General features: G+C 39.6%; 4 protein-coding genes across 6 annotated transcripts; 3 read left to right on the top strand and 1 right to left on the bottom strand.

The window, feature by feature from the left end:
- Positions 1-228: 228 nt before the first annotated feature.
- Positions 229-11,636, top strand: LOC112723408 (temperature-induced lipocalin-1-like). Of its 2 annotated transcripts, none has more exons than XM_025774788.3 (2): positions 229-913; positions 11,216-11,636. In XM_025774788.3, exons 1-2 carry the CDS (start codon positions 476-478, stop codon positions 11,357-11,359), a joined length of 582 nt encoding a protein of 193 aa, XP_025630573.1. In that variant the 5' UTR covers positions 229-475; the 3' UTR covers positions 11,360-11,636. The 2 variants fall into 2 exon arrangements, with proteins under 2 accessions (XP_025630573.1, XP_072064079.1); XM_072207978.1 differs by lacking the exon at positions 11,216-11,636 and adding an exon at positions 3,265-4,462 and having other exon boundaries at positions 449-913.
- Positions 11,637-12,082: 446 nt separating this feature from the next.
- Positions 12,083-14,929, top strand: LOC112723410 (temperature-induced lipocalin-1). Of its 2 annotated transcripts, XM_072207979.1 has the most exons (3): positions 12,964-13,446; positions 13,589-14,214; positions 14,448-14,929. In XM_072207979.1, exons 2-3 carry the CDS (start codon positions 13,843-13,845, stop codon positions 14,631-14,633), a joined length of 558 nt encoding a protein of 185 aa, XP_072064080.1. In that variant the 5' UTR covers positions 12,964-13,446; positions 13,589-13,842; the 3' UTR covers positions 14,634-14,929. The 2 variants fall into 2 exon arrangements, with proteins under 2 accessions (XP_025630575.1, XP_072064080.1); XM_025774790.2 differs by having other exon boundaries at positions 12,083-14,214.
- An 872-nt stretch (positions 14,930-15,801) lies between these two features.
- LOC112723412 (temperature-induced lipocalin-1) lies at positions 15,802-17,148 on the top strand. Its single transcript, XM_025774791.3, has 2 exons — positions 15,802-16,158; positions 16,660-17,148. The coding sequence occupies exons 1-2, from the start codon at positions 15,802-15,804 to the stop codon at positions 16,843-16,845; spliced, it is 543 nt and encodes a 180-aa protein (XP_025630576.1). The 3' UTR covers positions 16,846-17,148.
- On the bottom strand, positions 17,091-18,551 carry LOC112723409 (VAMP-like protein YKT61). Its single transcript, XM_025774789.3, has 6 exons — positions 18,188-18,551; positions 18,007-18,104; positions 17,815-17,919; positions 17,647-17,712; positions 17,460-17,546; positions 17,091-17,348 (listed from the first exon to the last, which is right to left on the bottom strand). Exons 1-6 carry the CDS (start codon positions 18,390-18,392, stop codon positions 17,298-17,300), a joined length of 612 nt encoding a protein of 203 aa, XP_025630574.1. The 5' UTR covers positions 18,393-18,551; the 3' UTR covers positions 17,091-17,297.
- Between the last annotated feature and the right edge of the window lie 2,179 nt (positions 18,552-20,730).

Here is a 20,730-nt window from a genome sequence, read left to right on the forward strand (position 1 = left end):
AAAAATTTGTTCATACCAACACCTTGACCCAAATATGTGAAAAAAATTAATACTTATACTATTTTTTTATAAAAATATTATCTATATATTAAAATTATTTGTTATATATTTATATATATTATTTAATTTATTTTTAATATATATTTTATACTAATAATTTAACACACAGCATAATTAATTTTGTTATTACCTCCTCTGCATATTTTTTTATGGTATAAAAAATAAATCTTTTATATTTTCCAATCTTTTTAATTCAACAATCCTTAATAATTAATATATTAATAGACCTTGATAACGACGATTCTGATAAGGAATGTCATTTAAACAGATCATGAAACGTTAGACTCCCGATATCTCCTTAATGACAGCGATTTGAGGCACATACGTTCTAATCGAGTATCTATTCCAACTTAATATATATATATATATAAGATCTCCTGCAAGAAGTACTATACTAACAAACCCTGCAACTGCAATGGCTGAAAGACCCATGCGCCACTGTTTATTTCTTCTAGCTTCACTACTACTGCTCACCACGGTGGCTACTAGCAACGCCACAACCGTGGTGAAGAACCTAGACCTAAAGAGGTACATGGGTAGATGGTATGAGATAGCGCGTTTCCCTACATTCTTTGAGAAGAGTAATGCTGTGGACACTAGGGCCAGATACACACTCAATGATAATGGAACCGTTCATGTTCTCAATGAAGATTTTGTTGATGGCAAGAGGAGTTATGTTGAAGGAATTGCATACAAGGCTGATCCCAATAGCGATGAAGCCAAGCTTAAGGTCAAGTTCTATGTGCCTCCCTCCGTTCCCTTATTCCCTGTTATTGGCGATTATTGGGTTCTCTATATCGATCAGGATTATCAGAATGCTGTCGTTGGTGGACCAACTAAGATATTTCTTTGGGTAAGCCTTTCTTTTTATTATTTTTCCATCTCAATTTCTTATCTTCTTTCAAACATATAAAAAATAGATTAATTTTGATGTATTAATGTAAAATTTTATTGTCTAATGAGAAATGTTCGAGAGTCATCCGAATTTATTATTAAGGAAAGAGGAGTGCTAGGGAGCCAGCAGAATTTGTGAGTTGTAGTCATCAATTAGCCATCAATAGTGTATTTAATGGTGTGAGATTTCATCTAATGGTGGAGAATCACTCATTTTCTTTTTGCTGGCTAAGTGCTGGCCAGATTTTAATAAATCTGCTGGCCCCCTAGACTTTCCCTTAAGGAAAAGTATAGATAATCAACAACATTTTTGAATAATGTGTGAATGATGTAAATTAATAAGGTTAAAAGAGTAAATTAATCTTAAATTTAATTAGTAGCATTGTTACGGTGGGTAACCAGAGATTGGTGGGCCGGATGACGTTGGTAGGCCCAAACGTGTGAGGGAGGAGACTATCGCGTTTGCCTGAAACTCGGTGTTCCTCCGTCCGACTTGTACGTGTAAAAGAATGGGGGGTGGTACCTGCAAAGACACTCCGATGCCTAAGTTAGCAAGGGTGTAAGCAAGTTTAGAATGTATTGGACTTAGTGATACCTGAGGGATGTCAGGGTATTTATGGTGGTGAACCAATAACCACCGCTGAAGTAGTGCCACCTTTCTAGGGTGTTAACCGTCCCTTTATCTTAGGGAAGTTAAGATATGGCTCGTGGAAGGGGTTAGAGAGATTCTAGGGACAGTTACTCATTCAAGTGAGTGCTTATCTGCCAGCTAACCCTCGTTCCCGACTTCCTTGGAGCAGGTCGTGCCCTGTACCGACTTCTGGGGGTGAAGGCTGGTACTGGGTGAGGACCAACCCTTTGGGCTGGGCCTTTCGCTTGGATCCTGGACCTTTATTATTGGGCCAGGGTATGAACAGTGCCCCTACTCGAGCCCAATTTCTTTTTAGGATTTGGGTTCGAGTATTCAACTCGGGGTCGTAGCCGATTTGCAAGAGGACCGACGTGATGGTTAAGAACCGACGTGATTTTCCTTAGACCTTTCGGTTCTGACGGTTACGTCTAATCAATCGTCGTGTCCGTTGGGTATGCGTAGGGATTTAATGGCCTTGGTAACGGTGCACTTTTACTAAAAGTTACCTCAGTTTTACCATTATGTCCCTAACGTCTTTATAAATACTTTCCCTCTCTTTCGTTGTTTCGTTTCTGCAATCTTTCAAATTTCCCTTGCATTTGTTCGTGCTGTATTGTTGCATTTCGAAGGTTCTTACTTCCTCCTGTCTTGATTTCAGACTCAAAGGTTAGTTTTTCCCTTCTGTGACGCGTTTTCTATTTGCGTGCCTTTATCTTGTAGGTAGATTTGGTTTGTAGGCCTTAGTTCCGTGCCCCTTCCCTTAGAGACCGTGTGTTGATTTTTCTTTTCTTTTGTAGGTTTCTTGTCACCCCCTTTTTTAAGAAAAGAAAATGGCTTCCGTAGATGCTCTCTCCCAGTGGGTAGACGTTACGGTTCTAGGGGAGGAGCCCTCCGTTGACACTGAATTTATCACCCACCTTCGTACTCACTATAGAATTTGTACTTCGGAAGAAGATGAGCCCAAGTACGAGTTGGTAGTCCCGGGTCCAGAAGACCGGGTTTGTTTCGGGAGGGCTGACGAGACGGCCCCTCATTTCTTTTTTATGTATGAGAGTATGGTCACTCGTTTGGGCGTTTTCCTCCCTTTTTCAGAGTTTGAAATGTCTGTATTGCGTCATTGCCGAGTGGCTCCCACCCAGCTTCACCCCAACTCTTGGGGTTTTCTAAAAATTTATCAATTTATCAGCCAGGCTCTAGAGTTTCCGACTTCTCTAAGGATTTTCTTTTACCTTTTCCATATGACCAAACCCTTCAGTGGGCTAAATAATAAGCAACAGTGGGTGTCCTTTCGAGCCATTCAAGGTCGGAGGCTTTTTACCCTTTTTGACGAATCCTTTCACGACTTCAAGAACTACTTTTTCAAAGTGCAAGCTGTAGAGGGTCACCACCCCTTTTTCCTGGATGAGCATTCCTCTCCCCGATTTCCTTTATATTGGCTGGAGGCCTCCCCCTGCGAGAAATATGGTCTAGATGACCTAAATGAGGTCGAGGCAGCCATTGTGGGGTTCCTCCGAGAAGTGTGGGGGAGGGCCCCATACTTGGATACTAAAAAATTTCTCCAGGGGTCGCCGGCCTTTGTCCAGCCACAATTAGGTAGCTTTTTGCACTTCTTGCTTATTTCCGACTTGCGATTTCCTTTACCGACTTTGTCTGATTTTAGCTATCATTTGTTTTTGCAGAGATGGCAAAGAAAAATGCTCAAGAGTCTTATCAGAGGGTTCAGGAAGCCAAGGCAAAGTCTCGAGCCAGGTCTGGAGGTGTTAGGACAGTTGTCTCTCCCCCTCCTCCTCCTCGGAACGTCGGGACTTCCTCTCAACCTATTGTAATTTCTTCCTCTGCTTCCTCTCTGCCGCCCCCTCCCGTCCGACCTACTCCTGAACCAGAGCCAAAGAAGCGCAAGACCTTAGAGTCTGGCGCTTCTGGTGAGGCGGACGCTCTTGCGTTCGTCCGAAAGAACATCTATCCTCATGCTCGCATGAGTATGGATGATGTTTCTGTTCGGCACTACCTCACTACTGTGGTTGAGGAGAGTCTCAAGACGGCAGGGGTTTGTGGCAAACTCTTGGATATATTTGAGAAGACTCCCATCAGCTCTTTAGGGACGACCTCGAGGGTCGAGGAGCTGGAGGGTAGGCTTCGTATATATCAGGAGCATGAGAGGGAGTTGGAGGGGAAAGTCGCCAAACTGACGGAGGAAAGGGACAGTCTCAGAGAGAAAGGGAAGGAATTGCAGGCCCGATGCAACATGGAGATGGATTTGAGGAAGGCAGCGCAAGCCAGCTACAACAGTTTGTTTGCTGATCTTGTGTCTGTAAAGAACGACTTGCTGAATGCTCGGAAGGCCTACACCGAGTTGGAGGACTCTATTGCGGATGGTGCTGATGAGGCCTGGAGGATCTTCAAGGAACAGGTCGGAGTTATTGCTCCTGACTTGGACCTTTCTCCTTTGGACCCTGATAAGATTGTTGTTGATGGTGCCATCGTGGATCCTCCTGTCCCCATAGTGGAGTCTGAGTCTGATTTAAAGACTCGGGGGCAGAGGATCGTAGAGTCCCCTCCTCGCTCTAAGGACGCTCCGAGTTCCTCTACCATCCTCCCGACTTCCTCTTCAACTCCTGCTCCTGGCGTTCCCCCTGACTCTGCTGGTGGTGATCCTCTTTGAAAAGTGATTTTGGCTATTGGGGCCCGGCCTGTGGGCCCCTCTTTTTTAAACTCTTTATTTATTTGTTTGGTGTTCTGAACAATTTTTTGGCCTTTTAAGGCCGTAAACGAAACACTTTATAATACCCTTTAATAAGGGTTTTGTAGGTCAAAAATAAGTACCCTTTTTGGATAAGGGTTTTGAGTTACCTTATGTGCGCATGCTTTTTCTGTTCACGGTTCTTTTGACTCTTTGATCTTTTCTAGGAAAAACCTTTTCTTAGGGGCTTGCCTGCTTTTCTGAATTTCCTTGATTCTCAAGGCAGCCTTACTATTTTTTCGTAGTTTTTCCTTATCTCTTTTTGTTATTCCTAGTACTCAATTTTGTTTTATTGAGTTTTTCGTGACTTAGGCTACTTTTGCGATTCATTTTAACTTTACTCGGCTTCGTTTTCCGACTTATGAGTCGGATTGCTTCCGAGTTTATCATGATCGACTTCTATAGCCTCTTTACACCGACTTGTACCTCGTCGTTTTATCCTGACGACCATCTAGGTCGGTTCATGGGATTTTCACGTTTTGTCGAGCTTAAATCGGTGCGTTTCGTAGAAGGAAAATAAAAAGGGAATTTAAAAGAGATATTTAAAATGAAAAAGATCTTTATTAATTGAGGGGGTACCTTATTGCTACTAAGGGCTTTTGATAATTTATTTCCCTTAGCCCCTACTATGATGCCTCGTTAAAAACCCTTCTCCAGAAAAAACCCTTTGATTCTGGGAAAAAATCATGAAGCTGGGAAAAGAGTACATCAGGGAGTAGAGTTCGCTTTTAGCTGTAGTACCTTTTCATATTACAAGCATGCCATGACCTTGGTAACTCGGTTCCGCCTAAGTCGGTCACCTTATAATAGCCTTTTCCTAAGACCTCCTTGACTTTGTATGGTCCTTTCCAATTAGCAGCGAGTTTTCCCTCCCCCGATTTGTTGATTCCAATGTCGTTTCTGATTAAGACTAAGTCGTCAGGGGTGAAACTCCTTCGAATGACTTTTTTGTTGTACCTTGTAGTCATCCTTTGTTTCAACGCTGCTTCTCTTATCTGAGCTTCTTCTCGGACTTCAGGGAGCAAGTCGAGTTCTTCTTTGTGCCCCTGTATATTCCTGATCTCATCGTGGAAAATCACTCTCGGGCTTTGCTCATTGACCTCTATTGGGATCATGGCTTCTACGCCATAGACTAGTCGGAAGGGTGTTTCTCCAGTGGCGGATTGGGGGGTTGTTCTGTAAGCCCATAGTACTTGTTGGAGCTCTTCAGCCCAAGCTCCTTTCGCATCTTGTAATCTTTTCTTCAGTCCGGCTAGTATGACTTTGTTGGCTGCTTCAGCTTGCCCATTGGCTTGTGGGTGTTCCACCGAGGTGAACTGGTGTTTTATTTTCATACTGGCTACCAGGCTTCTAAAGGTGGAGTCCGTGAACTGGGTCCCATTATCTGTAGTGATGGAGTAAGGTATCCCATACCTTGTGATGATATTTTTGTAGAGGAACCTCCGACTTCTTTGTGCAGTGATGGTGGCCAGTGGTTCTGCTTCTATCCACTTTGTGAAGTAATCTATTCCCACTATTAGGTATTTGACTTGTCCTGGCGCCTGGGGAAAAGGACCTAACAAATCCATTCCCCATTTTGCAAAGGGCCATGGAGAAGTGATACTAATGAGCTCTTCTGGGGGAGCCACGTGGAAATTTGCATGCATTTGACATGGCTGGCACTTTTTCGCAAATTCTGTGGCATCTTTCTGTAAGGTTGACCAGTAGAATCCTGCTCGGATCACTTTCCTGGCCAATGACCTGGCTCCGAGATGATTCCCGCAGATTCCACTATGTACCTCCTCCAACACCTCGGTGGTTTTTGAGGTCGGCACACACTTTAGCAATGGTGTTGATATCCCCCTTCTATAGAGAACATTTTTCACCAAGGTATAGTGTTGTGCTTCCCTTCGGATTTTTTGGGCTTCTTTTTCCTCCTTAGGGAGGATGTCGAATTTTAGGTATTCGACTAAGGGGTTCATCCATCCGAGGTTCAATCCGATCATTTCAAGGACTTCTAGTGTGTCTTCCATTTTTACCACTGAAGGTTCCTGGAGAGTCTCTTGAATCAGGCTTTTGTTATTTCCACCTGGCTTGGTACTTGCTAGCTTGGATAGGGCGTCTGCTCTGCTGTTTAGATCTCGAGTTATGTGCTTCACCTCGGTTTCTGCAAAGCGCCCCAAGAGCTCCGAGGCTTTCTCCAAGTACCTTTTCATAGTTGGGTCTTTTGCCTGGTACTCCCCACTTATTTGAGAGGTCACCACTTGGGAGTCGCTGTATACCATCACTTTCGTAGCACCGACTTCTTCAGCCAGCTTCAATCCTGCGATCAAGGCTTCGTATTCGGCCTGATTATTTGAAGCTGGGAATTCGAACTTGAGGGAAACTTCTATCTGGGTTCCCCTTTCATCTACCAATATTATGCCTGCGCCGCTTCCTGCTTTATTGGAGGATCCATCCACATAGAGTTCCCAGGTAGTCGGTTTGTCCTCTTTATCCCCTGCATATTCAGCAACGAAGTCGGCGAGGCACTGGGCTTTAATCGCCGTCCGAGTTTCATACTTTAAGTCGAACTCGGAGAGCTCTATTGCCCATTGTACCATTCTTCCTGCAATATCTGTTTTTTGGAGGATCTGCTTCATGGGTTGGTTCGTGCGGACTCTTATTGTGTGAGCCTGAAAGTAAGGTCGTAGCCTTCGAGAGGCTATTACTAAGGAGTAGGCGAACTTTTCTAGTTTGTGGTACCTTAGCTCAGGGCCCTGTAGAACTTTACTGGTGAAGTAGATTGGGTGTTGCCTGACCTCCTCTTCTCTTATCAAGGCTGCTGAGACAGCCCTGTCTGCCACGGAAAGGTATAGGATGAGGTCTTTTCCGGCTATAGGTCGGGTCAAGATTGGAGGCTGGCTCAAAAACTTCTTGAACTCCTGGAACGCCTCCTCGCATTCGGGAGTCCACTCAAACTGATGCCCCTTTCTCAGTAGGGAGAACAGCGGAAGGGATCTTAGTGCTGATCCTGCCAAAAATCTGGAGAGGGCTGCTAGTCGGCCATTCAGCTGTTGGACCTCTCTCAAACAAGTCGGGCTTTTCATCTCTAGGATAGCTCTACACTTGTCGGGATTGGCTTCAATCCCTCTTTGTGTTAGCATGAATCCTAGAAATTTTCCTGCCTCCACTGCGAAGGCGCACTTTGCAGGATTTAGTCTCATCCCGTGCAATCTTATGGTGTCAAAGACTTGTGAGAGGTCAGACAAGAGGTCGACTTCCTTCTTGGTTTTTACCAACATATCGTCGACGTATACTTCCATTAAGTTTCCTAAGTGAGGGGAAAACACCTTGTTCATCAGCCTCTGATATGTGGCCCCTGCATTTTTCAATCCAAATGGCATGACCACGTAGCAAAAGTTAGCTCTGGGCGTGATGAATGATGTTTTTTCCTGGTCTGGTTCATACATCGGGATTTGGTTATATCCCGAGTAGGCGTCCATAAACGACAAGTATTGATAACCCGAGCTAGAGTCTACTAGGACATCAATGCTTGGTAGTGGATAAGGGTCTTTGGGACATGCCTTATTTAAGTCGGTATAGTCGACGCACATTCTCCATTTGCCATTTTGTTTTTTGACTAGCACTACATTGGCTAGCCATGTTGGGTATTTAACTTCTCTGATGAAGCCGGCTTCTAGGAGCGCCTGCACTTGCTCTTCTACTACTAGGGCTCGTTCTGGGCCGAGCTTGCGTCTTCTTTGTTGCACAGGTCGGGACCCTGAGTAGACCGAGAGCTTGTGAGACATGAGCTTGGGATCTATCCCAGGCATGTCGGAGGCCTTCCAGGCGAAGAGATCGGAGTTATCTCTTAGGAGCTTAGTCAACCCTTGTCTTAGGGTTTCCCTTAGGTTGGCTCCTATGTGAGTATTTTTTCCTTCCTCTTCGCCGACCTGAATCTCCTCGGTTTTTCCTCCGGGCTGGGGTCGCAGTTCTTCTTTAATCCTTGCTCCACCGAGCTCTATTGTGTGAACTTCTTTGCCTTTTCCTCTCAGGTTTAGGCTTTCATTGTAGCACTTTCTTGCCAGCTTCTGATCTCCCCTCACCGTTGCTATCCCTGCTGGGGTCGGGAATTTCATGCAAAGGTGGGGTGTCGATACCACCGCTCCGAGTCGATTAAGGGTAGTCCTGCCGATTAAAGCGTTATAGGCCGACCCTACGTCGATGACTATGAAGTCTATACTCAGAGTCTTTGATTTCTCCCCCTTTCCAAAGGTGGTGTGGAGGGGCAAGAATCCTAGTGGCTTTATTGGCGTGTCACCTAATCCGTACAAGGTGTCGGGGTAGGCTCTCAACTCTTTCTCATCTAAATCTAGCTTGTCGAAGGCGGGCTTGAATAGGATGTCCGCCGAGCTTCCTTGGTCTACTAGTGTTCTGTGTAGATGGGCATTTGCCAGGATCATGGTGATTACCACTGGGTCGTCGTGCCCAGGGATTATTCCTCGCCCATCTTCCTTTGTGAATGAAATGGTTGGGAGGTCGGAGGACCCCTCTTCAACCTGGTACACTCTCTTGAGGTGTCTCTTACGAGAGGATTTCGTGAGTCCCCCTCCTGCAAACCCTCCTGAGATCATATGGATATGTCTTTCCGGAGTTTGCGGTGGTGGGTCTCTTTTGTCCATATCATCTCGCTTTCTTTTTCCATGATTGTCCGGCCTTTCTATGAGATATCTGTCAAGCCGACCTTCTCTGGCCAGCTTTTCTATCACATTTTTAAGGTCGTAACAGTCGTTTGTAGAGTGCCCATATATCTTATGGTACTCACAGTAATCCCCGCGGCTCCCCCCTTTTTTATTCTTAATGGGTCTGGGGGAGGCAGCCTTTCGGTATTGCAAATTTCTCTGTATACATCCACTACAGGGACTTTCAATGGAGTATAAGAGTGATATCTTCTTGGCCTATCAAGGCCGAGTTCTTCCTTCTTCTTCGCTTCCCTCTCCCTCTCTTTTGTTGAGGGATGGTGCCCGAGTCGCAAACTCGGGTCTCTTAGCCTAGCGTTTTCTTCCATATTGATGTACTTTTCGGCTCTTTCCTGCACATCATTTAAAGAGGCGGGGTGTCTTTTTGATATGGACTGTGAGAAAGGTCCTTCTCGAAGGCCATTGACTAGCCCCATGATGACTGCCTCAGTGGGCAGGTCCTGAATCTCCAAACATGCTTTGTTGAATCTTTCCATATAGGCTCGTAAGGACTCCCCGACCTCCTGTTTTATTCCCAGGAGGCTTGGTGCATGTTTTACTTTGTCCTTCTGGATGGAGAACCTCATCAGGAATTTTCTTGAGAGGTCTTCAAAACTGGTAATTGACCTCGGAGGGAGACTGTCGAACCACTTCATCGCAGCTTTTGACAAGGTTGTCGGGAAAGCTTTGCATCGCGTAGCGTCAGATGCGTCGGTCAGATACATCCGACTTTTAAAGTTGCTCAGATGATGCTTTGGATCGGTGGTTCCATCGTAGAGGTCCATATCGGGGCTTCTAAAGTTTCTCGGAACTTTTGCCCTCATTATGTCCTCGCTAAACGGATCTTTTTCTCCTAGGGGAGAATCTTCTCTACCGTCGTGGGAATTCCGCCTTTTGAGGGAGGATTCTAACTTCAAGAGTTTTCTTTCTAACTCTTTCCGTCGCTCCATCTCCTCTTTTAGGCTCCTTTCAGCTTCCCTTTGTCGTTCCCGCTCCTGTTCTAGCTGCTCGAGGCGGCTATGGATTAGTCCCATAAGCTCGCTAGCGGGAGGGGGTCCTTCCTTTTCTGATTCGCGCCCCTCCGAGGAGTTCGTCTTCGGATTTTTGATTCCGGAGGTGCCTTCCTTATTTTGATCATTGGCTTCCTGGTGGAGGTTCTGATCTGCTTCATTGTTTCCAATGTTCAAATTCTCTTGATCAGAATCTGTCTCCACATGGCCTTCTTCAGGGGATCTTTCCGCCATCACTGGTTAATCTCTCGGTTCCCCGGCAACGGCGCCAATGTTACGGTGGGTAACCAGAGATTGGTGGGCCGGATGACGTTGGTAGGCCCAAACGTGTGAGGGAGGAGACTATCGCGTTTGCCTGAAACTCGGTGTTCCTCCGTCCGACTTGTACGTGTAAAAGAATGGGGGGGGTGGTACCTGCAAAGACACTCCGATGCCTAAGTTAGCAAGGGTGTAAGCAAGTTTAGAATGTATTGGACTTAGTGATACCTGAGGGATGTCAGGGTATTTATGGTGGTGAACCAATAACCACCGCTGAAGTAGTGCCACCTTTCTAGGGTGTTAACTGTCCCTTTATCTTAGGGAAGTTAAGATATGGCTCGTGGAAGGGGTTAGAGAGATTCTAGGGACAGTTACTCATTCAAGTGAGTGCTTATCTGCCAGCTAACCCTCGTTCCCGACTTCCTTGGAGCAGGTCGTGCCCTGTACCGACTTCTGGGGGTGAAGGCTGGTACTGGGTGAGGACCAACCCTTTGGGCTGGGCCTTTCGCTTGGATCCTGGACCTTTATTATTGGGCCAGGGTATGAACAAGCATTAAATTTGGATTTTTTAAAGTTTGAATTTTACTTTAGAGAATAAAGTGTGATCTCTCACTATTTATTTTATAGATAGGATCAAAAATAAATATGAGAGAAATCATTCGAGGGAAGAAGGTCACACTTTACCCTCTAAAATACAAATTTAAAATTTAGAGGATCCAAATTCCATTAAATTAGAATGTAGTGTATTTTTATTTAAAAGTGTAAGCTAAAATATGTTATTGAATTGATAAGTGATGGCTAAAAATAATAAATTTTGATAATTTTTTAATATTTTTTATTTAATTATATTTATTATTTTAAATTATTATTCACACCGTTAATATGCTAATTTCTTTTTTTTTAATGTGGCTTTGGGGTCTAGATATTATCAAGGAAGAGCCATATAGATGATGCAACGTACAAGGAGCTCGTTGAGAAAGCAAAGAATGAGGGTTATGACGTGAGCAAACTCCGTAAGACTCCACAGAGTGAGAAACCACCACCAGCAGCGGAAGAAGGCGTTTAATTTGGATGATCAAGTATTATGTTGTATGCATGGGAAATATATGATCACATGTTCAAGAACAAGTAACTATTCCATGTTAAATATATTTATGTTATGAATAAAAGGTGTCAATGCAAGAACTCTAGCTGAAAGGTGTTGAAGTTGAAGTTTATTGTACTTTAATTTGGTTGTCTAGTCTTATTGTAATATTGTCTTAGTGAGAACCCAATACTTTGATATGAGGCTAATTTTTTTTTTGTTATGGGAGTAGAAGTGGTGATATACCTTAACATTGTAATTTTTGGTGTTTTTTAAAACTGTGGAAGTACACGAATTGGAGGGTCCAAGGGTCCAATTTCTGTACCTAATTTTTTTTTACCACAAATCGGACGGTTCGATTTGTGTACCTCCCACAAATCGGACGGTCCGATTTCTGTACCTCTAGAAATCGGACGGTCCGATTTCTGTACCTCTAATAAATCGGACGGTCCGATTTCTGCTTCTCTAATTAAACAATTCCACATTTGAATATAACACCCCAACAATCCACATTTTAAAAAAACACCACTACCACTTCAATATTAAAAATAAAAAATTCTTGATATTTCACACCAATTCCTACCAGCTTTGTTCCTTCTTTATTCATACAACTCTAAATAATAATAATAATAATAATAATAATAATAATAATAATAATAATAATAATTTGTTGAAAGCTTTGGGATATCATTTAGGTATTTGAAGATCTTTTTTCTTTTTTTAATTTCATCAAATCATATTATTCTTCTGGGGACTATACAAAAGTATGTATGTGAATATGTGAATGATTCATACCATAAGTTTCCACTATAGCTGCTCCTCCTTTCTAGCTGAAGCCAACCGTGATGACTTGGTGTGCAAGCATTAAAATGAGACGAGTCTAGTACAGTCTATTATCTTACTTGGACAGTACGCATTTACACTTGGTCTTCAAGGCTTCACACTTGAATGAATAGACATAATTTTGGAACATACCACCAATCAAGCCAATTAACTTTAATGCAAAGGAGAAAATGACAATTTTCACACCCCCACTCTCATTCCCTGTCTAGATGTGTGTCTTGCATAGATTGATTATTTGATTTATTTCTTATATATTCTCCATCGGTTACACGATGTATGTTCTCTGATCAATGATTTGAAAATAATACTTGTACCATATTTTAGTATAATTTAATTATATATATTATTTTAAAATATTTTTTTTTGTATTTTTAAACAAATACTCACTTCGAATAGTAAGGAGATGTGGATTAACAAGGTATATAAAAACAAAAAATATTTTATATATATTAAAAATCAATTATCGAATAAATTATTTTAAATGCATATAATTATTTATATATCTTTTAATTAAATAATTAATTACTAAAATAATAAATTTCTAATAGATAAATACTTAATTTTTTAAAATAATATAAATAAAAAATATAAAATATTTAATACATATTTTTATATGTGATAACTACTGATTGATAATTAATTTTTTATTTATACATTAAGATTATACAAAAATAATATATATGAATTTTTAGTGTACTTGAAACACCGGTGTTTTAGTTATTTTAATCGTTGATCTGAATTATAAAAAATATATAATATATATTAATTAAAATCAACTATTAAAACAACTAGAATACTGATGTTCTAGATACACTTCAAATTTTTCTTATAATTTTTTGGTGACTGAACATAACACAAAGAAAAAAGACCTAAGAAAAATAGTAGTACTCCTCTCTAATAATAATGTCTAAATTATTAGGAGGCAGTAATCACTCTAGATACACCTGCTTGTTTAAACACAGCAGTCGTAGCCATTAAATTAGCCGCTCTGTTTACTGTTCGCTGGATGAGCACTAAAGTAGCTGTCCAATTGCGCTGGAGCATCTCTTTAATTTTGTCAAGCAGATCAGAATCATTCCTAATCATGCTGGTTGTGCCTCGCGAAACAAGAAGAAACGCATCAAGATTATCAATTTCACATATGACCTCTTTGCACTCGCAATCCCAAACCATAACAAGCCCTCTCCAAATAGCATGAAACTCACAACAGAAAACACTAAAAAAAAGTATACTGACAGAACAACCTTTTATCCAAATTCTCATACTATCTCTAATAATTTATATAGGCAAGGAAGGGTATGATGTTTTACATTTTCCCAAAACACTTAAATGATATAATTGTTTTTTTTAAATCTTTTAAAATGACAGGTATTTTGATAGAAGATACTAGAAAGTACCATATGGAAAGGTACACGTGGAAGGCCTGAAATTGCCCACGACAACACCCCTTACCCAAATATCGCTGAGAGAATCTGAAATTCATTATCCAAATTCAACAACTTTATTAAATAAAGAGAACCTTATTCATCTCATGAACTCATAAATCATAATCATAAACCGTAAACCCTTTTGCAACAACAACAACAACTACAACAAAACCCCTCTTTTATTCTGTTCTTTCAATGGCGGAGAAAGAGATGTCTGTGGTGAGGAACCTGGATGTGAAACGTTACATGGGTCGGTGGTACGAGATAGCGTCCTTCCCATCAAGGTTCCAACCTAAAAATGGTGTTGACACGAGAGCCACCTACACTCTCAACGAGGATGGAACCGTGCACGTGCTCAATGAGACTTGGAGTGATGGCAAAAGAGGCTTCATTGAAGGTACTGCATACAAGGCTGATCCCAATAGCGATGAAGCTAAGCTCAAGGTCAAGTTCTATGTTCCTCCATTCTTGCCTATCATCCCTGTTACTGGTGACTATTGGGTTCTCTTCATTGATGATGATTATCAGTATGCTCTCATTGGCCAACCCAGTAGGAGATATCTTTGGGTAAGTTAATTTCTCTCTCTTTTTTTCACTTTTCCATGTCAAAGTTGTTATCTTTTCACAAATGGGTGTGTTGGTTTGGAATGGGAAGATCAAAGGTGAAACATTTGGATTTCTCAATTGGGGTTGTCATTTGAAAATATGTTGGAATGTTGAATAAGGTGAATCAAAGGTAGTGAAATAGTGGGAATTGATTATGATGTGCTCATTTCTTCTCATCTGGTATTTTGCTTTAGATATTGTCAAGGCAGAACCGATTAGATGAGGAGATCTTCAATGAGCTTGTTCAGAAAGCTAAGGATGTGGGGTATGATGTGAGCAAACTCCACAAGACTCCACAGAGTGAGACACCACCAGAGGGAGAAGAAGGCCCCAAAGACACCAAAGGCATTTGGTGGATCAAATCCATTCTGGGGAGATAGATATCATGTGCTATATATGATGATGAGGTTCGAGAGTTATTCCATGTTATAAATAAAGGGGTCAAGAAGTCTGAATTGTAGTAGTTATGTTTGGATCTTGGTGATGAATGTATTGGTTTGTCCTGTATATAGACTAAGCTGATAGGTTGAAGTTGAAATTTGATGCTTTGCTTGTGTATGTTCTTATTGTTTTTGTTGAAAGCTTTAGGGTATCAATGAAGTAATTGGAACTTAAAAGTGCTTGTATATGCTGAATCTGGGTTGTGAAATATATGTTGCATAGAGACTTATGAATACGTCCATGAACAAAACTACTTGCCACCTAAACTATACGAAAACTTGAGATAGTGTTTTGAATTTTTGCTAGAACCACGCATCAATGATGTAATAAGAATATAAGATCTCATAGCAAGCGCACACAAATTTCATGGCAGATTCAGATAGATATCGTAAGGGTGATTATAAACCTTACGAGCTTGGCCTGGTAATTCAGTAGTGATACCAGTGTAACAATATGTCCCAAAGAAAAAAGAATCATCATCATGTGTGCTTTGGCAATTCTATTTTACATTTCATTGTGAAATTTCACGTTTTGTATGGTTGAAAATGAGTCCAACTCATGAGGGTAAAGTGCTAAAGGCCTCTACCTAGTACTCATGTAGTATTATTCTGTTTGTTGCTGTTGTTAGTAATATGAGGTGGGAACCAAAGAAAGAAAAGAAAAATAGGTAAGGAGTAGTCTCTGAAGCAAAGTGTGGCTTGAGGTGCACGCATCTGTTAGAGTTTTGAGATGACAGTGGTCCATGTTGTTGTGTTCGCACTTGAATAGACGTAGTTTTGTCATTATTTCAATCAGTTCTATTAGCTTTTTCTATCAAAGATAAAGGAGGAAAAGAAAATATGAACATCAGAGTCTTGTTCTGTTTGTGAGAGGGTCCTAGAAACTCCACTACCATACATATGAACCATGGGCACATCGGCACATGTATGTACACGAGTAAGGCCTATAATTCTCCAAGCCAACGTGCTTCATTCACACACTTCCAAGTACTTTCATCAAAAGAATCTGAATCCATTATCCAACCCTTATCAAAAACCATCACCAGCACAAAGAAACTAAACCTACCGAAGGTACAAAACTGTTTTCTGTTGTGTCTAAGAGTAAGAGATGAAGGTGGTGAAGGGCCTTGATGTGGAGAGGTACATGGGTAGATGGTATGAGATAGCGAGTTTCCCTTCATTCTTTCAGCCAAAGAATGGTGAGAACACAAGAGCCACATACACACTCAATGATGATGGAACTGTGCATGTGCTCAATGAGACTTATGCTAATGGCAAGAAGGTCTCCATTGAAGGAACTGCATACAAGGCCGATCCGAAAAACGATGAGGCGAAGCTCAAGGTCAAGTTCTATGTCCCTCCATTCTTACCCATCATCCCTGTTGTTGGAGACTACTGGGTTTTGTACATCGATGATGATTATCAATATGCTGTGATTGGAGGGCCAACCACCAAATATCTTTGGGTAAACAAAATTTTCTGTTTGAATTTATTTTAGTTTATCTCTCACCTTGTTACTTGGAGAAAAATGTATTAATCAATGAAAAAGTATTCCCATGATTTTCATCATGTTTTGATTTTAGAATTTTGAGTAGGAAGTAAATAATAAGTCACTAGTACAATCTCTATATAATATCAAAACAGATTAGAGCCAAACAACTTGATAAGCTAGATATGATGATTATCAGTATGCTCTCATTGGCCAACCCCTGTAGGAAATATCTTTGGGTAAGTGAATTTCTCTCTCTATTTTCACTTTTCCATGTCAAAGATGTTATCTTTTCACAATCACAAATGGGTGTGTTGGTTTGGAATGGGAAGATCAAAGGTGAAGCATCTAGATTTCTCAATTGGGGTTGTCATTTGAAAATATGTTGGTATGTTGAATAAGGTGAATCAAAGGTAGTGAAATATTGGGAATGGATTATGATGTGCTCATTTCTTCTCATCTGGTATTTTGCTTTAGATATTGTCAAGGCAGAACCGATTAGATGAGGAGATCTTCAATATGCTTGTTCAGAAAGCTAAGGATGAGGGGTATGATGTGAGCAAACTCCACAAGACTCCACAGAGTGAGACACCACCAGAGGGAGAAGAAGGCCCCAAAGACACCAAAGGCATTTGGTGGATCAAATCCCTTTTAGGGAAATAGGCATTAGATTGAAGAAATATCTCATGCTGCAATTATGTCTGAATCTCATGTATTGGTTGTTTTGGTTGTGTTAAGTACTTGAATGGTTTCAGTATCGCTTGTGTTTTGTAAAAAATAGACTATATAAGCCCAAAGGTTAAAGTTGATGGTTGAATGCTTTGGTTGTTATAGAAGTTTCTTTACAGTGATTTGTAAGAGAGATGTGGAAAATCATCACATTATGAATATGCTGATGATGAACAAAATTGAAAAGAAAATGTTAATATCATACTAAAAATATATTGCATGTTCTTTCAACATTCAGTTCCGTGTCTGAAATCCAGAATTTGACCAAGCAAACCAAACACTTCAGAATGATAAAGAAAAAGAAGCAGCTCTTTTGTCCTAAACAATTAACCACCTCGTTGTCAAGATCAGGTGGAATGAGTGGATCATGATATTAAAACTTAAGTCTACAAAACCGTACAACACTGGTTGGTTTGTTTTGCCTGCTTGTAGAACATCTGTTTCAAAATTCACACCAGCATCGGTTACTTGTTTCAGCAACAATGTTCAATGATGCATATAATGTCTATCTACAAAAGTCACACCCATTAAATGCAATCTTAATGTACCTGTGATGCTGCACTTAGATCAGAACTCTTCTCAACTAAGCTATCTAGCTTCTCCCCTCTTGCAAGAACACTCTCAATAGTCTGGTGCTGTTTACAAAGTAACAAAGGAAATACATACATAACCATCTTTTACAATACTAGTATATGTATGAGAGCATTAATTGTTGCATGATTATGTAACACTTACAAGAATGATTTTTGTTTCATCTAAATCCTTCTGAATTTTCAATAACTTGTCAGCTTCATGAGGGTCCTGAAAATTGGACCATAGCAACAAGCAAATTGAAAGCAATATATACTTGATTATAATATATAACGAGTATCGGATCAGATTGGATTGGAGAAGATTGCATGCCTGGAATTTGATCAAAGCTTCATCCAGAAAGGGCCATGATTGAGTACTATCTTTGTCAACAGTTCTCCATGACTCGCCAAAACTTTTCTGATACTCATCCATCACCTGAAACATTCAATTTACTATGACCTAAAAAATCAACAGACATGAACCAACCAAAAGGAAAATCACAGATCAGAGAGAGGTGTGAACCTTGTTGAGAAGAGAGAATGCACTTCGAACTGGATAGTGATCATCCATAACCCCCAAAGCACAGAGGCCATTACGGTTGTAAGCATGAACCTTATACTCTGCAATCAACAAGCCAATAAACATTGACAGACATGAAAATAATCGCATCAAGAAATTCAGAAATCAGAATTTATCGACGTACCTTCGTGTTGGACGGATTGGCGTTGGCCTTGAGGAGTGCGTTTGGCGACGGTGCGAGCGATGAAGACGATGAATTCTCGGACGGAGGAACGCTGAAAATAACCGAACTGGCTTACGTCGGTGGCGTTAGCCAGAATTGGTGGATCCGATCCATCAGTGGTGGTAGTGGCGTTGCATTTCAAAACGAATAGAGCTGTGATCTTCATCTCTTTCCTTTGGATCTTGGGAATGGGAAACTAACCGTTATTCGTTAACCAATAACTACCACTCCATAACAGAAAGCAAGCTAACGCTACTACTTTTATTTTATTTGATTTATTATTACTATTTATTTTTGTCCCAATAAAATAAAATCAAATCAAGTGAATGAAAGTTGAAAGTTTATAATATATTACCTTCGTTGAAATCAAGCAGTACGTTAAATGGGGCGGGTTCATGTTATTTATTCATTATAGAAAATGTCACGTGCATATTTCGTATTTTAATATTTTTTTATAAATAATGGATTTAGTTGTTAATTTTTTATGTATATGTAACATGATTGATTATTATTAATTATTAATTATTACGTATATATTTGAAGCTAAATTCAAGGGCTAGATTATTTCAAATTAAGATCACTAGTAGAAAAGAAAAAGATATATTAGAATGTGTCATATTTATTTAAAAAAAAAAAAAAAAGCTAATAAATCTTAAGTTCTTAACATGATTCTTTGAATTCTCACATAAAGAAGAAACAAAAAGAAAATCAAGTACAAAAAACACCTTATCATTCTGAATAGCAAATCCTAAATTATTATGGAATAACAAAGATAAGAATAAATATCAAATATAGGCATATAGCATAATCAGTGTTTTAATGCATGCAAGTTAGTACAATGCTGTGGAGCTGGAACTATCCAAAGTGGTGGAGGATTAATTTTATTTGTACATTGCATGAGACTCTTAACATATTTTTTTTGAAGATTGAAAATACTCCAATCATGTCTATTATATATGTAGTCTAAAGTTATTTCTTTTCACCTATCATCTGTAAAGTAGATTGATCTCTTCACACTCCAAGCAAGTTTTGGCATCCATTAATACAGACTCATTAGCACCCAAGAACAGAATTTTATCATGTAAAAATTTCATCTTTTTTCATTTCTTATCTCCAATATCAAGTTTATAAACAGTAAAATATTTTATTCTATAAGAATAAATCAATGATTGTGTATCTTCAGAGGATAAAAGATCTCCTTCTTCTATTACTAGTCGATCATCATTCACAAAATTTCTAATAAATCTTATCAGATTTCTTCCACAAATATCACCAAGTACAAATTTTTTGAGAAGCTATCTCTTAAATATGGTTTCTCCTCTTTATAATTTGCCTCCATAGTTAGTGTTAAAAGAATCAATCTTTTAGGAATTGGCTCCCAAATATTCCAAACTTCAATAAAACTATCTTGTGTTAAGGCATAAAGATAGTTGTTGCTGAATACACAATAAGATTGCTTATCATTAAAGAGCTCAACCCAAGTTGTAGAATTGTAATAAACAATCTTATAGTTAGAACCATATGTGATGGCAAAAATGTAGCTTGAAGGAGAGGAACAACACATCAAAACTGCTTTGACTATGAAGGTTTTTCTTAAGTATTCAGCAAAGTAAAAATATCTGACAGGGTACAAGAATGAAAGGGAAGAGGTGATAGGTTAATGGTAGTGGAAGAAGAAGAGTTTAAAAGAAGTGGAACTCCATTCTCATCCAAAAGTACAATCCAACCATGAGAATAACCAACACACCATGCTCCAACATGTCCCTCCAACATGTTATTCCATTCATAACGCTTGTTCTCTGATAAATTGAAGATGCTTCGGTCAATGGTTATAGAATCATCATCGTCATCAATGAGGTTTGTTTGTTGAATGCTTGGAAGAAGGGCGTAGGAAACTGAGAGAGAAGGAGAAGCCATTGAAATGTGAGTAGTGTTTTTCACTATTTTTTTTTTTTTTGATAATATTCAATTTTATGGAAGAGAACTTTGATAAATCTTTAAATAGACTGAGATATCTATATTAAAATAGGAAACTGAGATCTTTTCAAATTTTAAAATCTCATTAATGAGAAAAAATATATTGTTAAAAAAGATTAACACATAAATAATATATAATATCTCAATATTATTATAATAATATAATTCAAGATTAAGAAGGATTCGGTAAAAGATATATGTCAATCTTAACAAGCTAAATTGCTCTTAAAACTTTGTTAATTAATGGTCCGCTATATCAAAGTATATCAATTTTAATTTACATTATCCTGATGAATATTTCTCGATGGATCGAAACAATGTAATGTTTTGCAATTTTCTGATGTTTTTAATAAAATGAACAAAATAAACAAAGTTAGACACTAGATATGATGGATGTAAATTTCGACCGTAGTTATACACTTATATGGGAATATAATAATAATGAGTTGGATGAAAAGGAAGCATGGTATTTTAAAGTATTGAAATCCAAAAGTGTCAGTTGCAACTTGCAACGAGTTTCAGTTTTT

This window comes from Arachis hypogaea, chromosome 11 (genome assembly GCF_003086295.3).
Source record: "Arachis hypogaea cultivar Tifrunner chromosome 11, arahy.Tifrunner.gnm2.J5K5, whole genome shotgun sequence".
Lineage (NCBI taxonomy): Eukaryota > Viridiplantae > Streptophyta > Magnoliopsida > Fabales > Fabaceae > Arachis > Arachis hypogaea.